Source organism: Rhopilema esculentum, chromosome 17 (assembly GCF_057945365.1).
Source record: "Rhopilema esculentum isolate cy_ngs chromosome 17, ASM5794536v1, whole genome shotgun sequence".
NCBI lineage: Eukaryota > Metazoa > Cnidaria > Scyphozoa > Rhizostomeae > Rhizostomatidae > Rhopilema > Rhopilema esculentum.
The window spans coordinates 112,609-116,628 of record NC_142831.1 but is presented as its reverse complement, the minus strand read 5'-3'; the positions used below and the strand labels follow the sequence as shown (position 1 = coordinate 116,628).

The following is a 4,020-nucleotide window of genomic DNA, read 5'->3' as shown; positions in this document are numbered from 1 at the left end:
TTAGACTCGGTAATTGTACCCAGTCCTATATTGGGTCTTCCACTATAACTTTGTAACTATGCAAGTTATATGACTGAAAGTTTATTTCCTGGTCTAATCTGAAGTGCTAGATAAAATGAAATGTAGACCTAATTCGAAAACTTCACCAAAGGCTTTATTTAGATTGAGGTACTGATACCTAGTCCACTGTTGGCTATGGCATCAAAATTTTATGACTAGGCAAGTTGTACAACTGAAACTTTGTTTTATGACGAAATCTGACTTACTTAGTTAGATAGAGTATATGCCCAGCCTGCAAAACAAAGAAATAAACTACCTAAATACCTGAAAAAACATTTTTTGATATAACTTGATGGGCTTGTTGTTTGCATTTTTGCCAGTTAATTTGTGAATCGCCTACCCCTCTTTATAGGTAAGCTTCAATGAGAAACAATAATAATCCATGAAAATTGGAAAGAAATGTGAAGGAAATTACTGAGCATCAACACATAAATTCTACAAGGAACAATCAAATATACAAACAGAAAAGCAGTCAACCAAACATTAAAAAATATAATATTCCTTTTATAAAAAAGTTCTCAACAGTAGAGGGCCTAAAACAAAATCCCCGGCTTTCTTCAAAAAAAAATTAATATCAATGAAATGGTATATAAAAATACTAATTAACATTACAGATATCTAAATTTTAAAAATAAGCTATGGTCAGATACACATGAATATATTATATAAGGTTGGTAAATGTTACTTCATGAAGCCTAACAAAGGTGGATGCATTCTGAAAACGGTAAAAAATTGCATAGAAAAATGTTTATTCATATCTTATGACTAGGTGGACTCAAACATTACCCTAAATTAGTCAGCAGTTATTACAACATCCACTAATAGGTGGACAAAATTATAACGCACATACATAAGACATTGAAAAGAATCAGTCAAAGCTTAATGTTAACAAACAGAAAGTACATTCATTAATGTATACAGACATCTGATGGTGAATGACCACCTGATGCTCATTTTAGTTCAAACATGGTAAGCATTACATGATGCCTTGGCCAAACTTCAGTTTACTAGTGGTCGTTTTCACAAATGAAAGCTTTGCATTTGTACAGCTTAGAAAACAGAACAGATCCCTTTCTTGTCTCTGAATGGGTTGTCAGGAAACTTTGAGACCAATGGATCAGCTCTTTTCTCATTTTCACAGAATGCAACAATCCTGTAAAAATAAAATCAAAAATAACATTTAGCACTTATCAATTCCCGTCAATCCTCCCACTATAAAACTTGAGGCTTGGGTGTTCTTAGTGTTGTTCTTGTTAAAATTTTTTTTTTCTGCAACTACATAAGTTGTTTCCAAGACCTTTAAATTATGGATTTTGCATGGTATTTCTAGCAGCATGGCTGATAAGATCTGATCTGTTTTGCTAATACAGGAGGAAGATTTTAAAAAATAATTGCTTTTCCTTTTAATTTTCCATCTGCAGTTAGGCATATTCTTACCCAGCTATTATTTCTTTGGCAAATTCAGCCTCTGTGTTGTTTCAAAGTGTGTGTTCTTATAAATTATGGACACCATTGATGCACAAATACTGCCTTTACCCATAGCTGTTTTTACAGCTTTTCAAGCAATACCAGCACAGAATAGGCAGAAAAAGAAACAGTTAAGCGATGTTTTACCCATAATTGAAACATAAACTGAAATCAAAACACATGTTTCTCAAGGATCCTGGGCCTTTAGTAAACTACTAAAGGACATTTGAAACAAACATTTTTTAATTTGAAATACAATTAATTAATTCCTTTTTAACTACAAAATTTAATCATTAGCAAGACTATGTCCAGCACAATTAATGCAATTTGATGAAAACAGGCTACTAATCAAGAATAAATTACCAGTTTTGTAGGATTACCTATTTCATATTGATTAAAAATCACGGGCTTCAATTTTAATAGAACAGGCAAGATTTTTGATGGACACAGCAAACCTTCAAATATGGTAACTGGATACTGTATATAATGTTTAGGCAACTGTTTTTATATTACTTATATACATTTAGAGATTTATCAGTAGATATCAACTTCCCAATATCTGGGGCCTGATCATAAGAGGTTCAGTATGAAACTGCTTTACAAGTGACTAGAGAGCTGGGGTGGTTATACAAAAAAGGGATTTTTTCATAAGATTTTCTATCATCAGACAAACCCTGTCCTTTTTACATCTTTTATTACATACCTCATGCTTTATAAAATAGATTCATATTTTCATGTTAGAAGAAATAAATCTTAATAGAAAGTTGCTGCATCCAAAACTTGCTTTGTGAGACAGAGGAAGAATAAGGGTAATAACGACAACAGACTTGAATACTTGCGCTTTTACTGTTTACTGAAATTTGTTGCGAGTAAAGGGAAAATAAAATGAAACTCTAAATTAAATTGCTACCTAATGTTTTTCCGCAAAACATCAGCAGAAGTTGTATCTGTCAACTTTATCAATTGAGTTAGAGGTTTAGGTTGCAAAATATCCCGGTCAAAGATTGATCTAGATTATACGAAGGTTATATCGATGTAAAGTCTGGTTATTGAAAACCTTATTCTTTTTGTCCCCGGTTTGGACTGTAATGTTAGCTTTCTGAGGTATAAGGTTGCTAAAGGGTTTGGCTAGGCCTAAATTGGCGTATACATACTCTCGAGAGCTTGATGAAACTTGACGCCTTTCGATTCTTACTTCCCTCTTCAACTGCTCAATTTGCTTTTGAAATTGCTGGACCTGCTGGCCATATGCATTTGTTCCGAACATTTCGAAGCTGTCCTGTTCTTTTCCTCCTGCTGTAACTTCCAAAGAAAAGAGGAAATCCTTTACTTTCCTGCACAGAACAGAGAGTGAACAGTGAGAGTGAATCAGCTCGATCCCATAATGCAATATCACTTCATGGTAAAGTCCATAGCATAAGTTAGGCACATACCTTCAATTCTTAGCCTGTGGGCTATTAATTCTCGACTCGGATTACACCTCTTTAAGCCCCCGAATAAGCAATTGCCCTGGAAGTGAATAGCTACAAGCCTCTATCCTCAATCAACTTTGGATGCTCTAGTTTTCAAAAGAACCGCGGGCATTGGGACCTAAACAAACTAGAGACTGGAAAAATGGTGAAACTCGAAGCAACGAAATTAGTGAACAGTGCTAAGATAATAATTGACGTTGATTTTATTTATGTTTATAAATCTAAAACATGTTCTTAGAAATCGTTGGTGGGGCTGAGCCCCACTAGCCCCAATACCAGGCATTAATTTAAGGAATTTTTATCACTGTACAAAATAGCGTAAAACGCAGATTTTCGGGGCCAAATAGGGTGTGGCTAAGGGTGTGGCTAAGTTTTGACTGGACCCCTTTAAGACGGACCAAAAACGTTTTACATTGTTTTCAGGGACATTTTCAGTGTAATTTGGCCTAACTACAGCTACCACTGATTATATATAAATCTTACCAGAACATATAAAACCTGGCCAAAAATAACAGAGTAGCAAACCTGATAACAGGGAAGTTTTTCTTCATTTCCACCCTATGGAGTCAATATAGTATTTCTTTGTGAATGGGGGAAATTGAGTGGAATGCAATTCCTTAAAAAGGCAAATCATTTGTTTCTAGCTGTTTCTCTCCATAAAATGCTGTTTTTAGAGACTTGATCTCTAATCATGTTACATATTTCAATGTTCTATAAACTGTCCAAAACACAGCCTTCCTGTATATTACATATTTTTTATGTAATCTGAGATTTTTCTATATAATACAAATCTGGAACTGCTACTAATCTTTCAAAACTTTGCCTGGCTAGCTTTATGGATACCCAGACCAAAAGACAATTCTTATCCAAATTATCCAAATATAAAAAGATAGAAATTGTATTCACTTCAATTATTGTGGTGTATTGTGTTTCATACAAAAGAAGAGAAGCAGGCCTCCATTTGATGGCGGTAGTGGCATTGAGTCTTTTTTTGGCCATGAAATACAGAAAGCCCAGGTTG

At 34.3% G+C, this 4,020-nt stretch overlaps 1 protein-coding gene across 1 annotated transcript; it reads right to left on the bottom strand.

The window, feature by feature from the left end:
• Positions 1 to 532: 532 nt before the first annotated feature.
• LOC135680935 (guanine nucleotide-binding protein G(I)/G(S)/G(O) subunit gamma-8-like) lies at positions 533 to 2,916 on the bottom strand. Its single transcript, XM_089113498.1, has 2 exons — positions 2,682 to 2,916; positions 533 to 1,213 (listed from the first exon to the last, which is right to left on the bottom strand). Exons 1-2 carry the CDS (start codon positions 2,792 to 2,794, stop codon positions 1,111 to 1,113), a joined length of 216 nt encoding a protein of 71 aa, XP_088969624.1. The 5' UTR covers positions 2,795 to 2,916; the 3' UTR covers positions 533 to 1,110.
• Between the last annotated feature and the right edge of the window lie 1,104 nt (positions 2,917 to 4,020).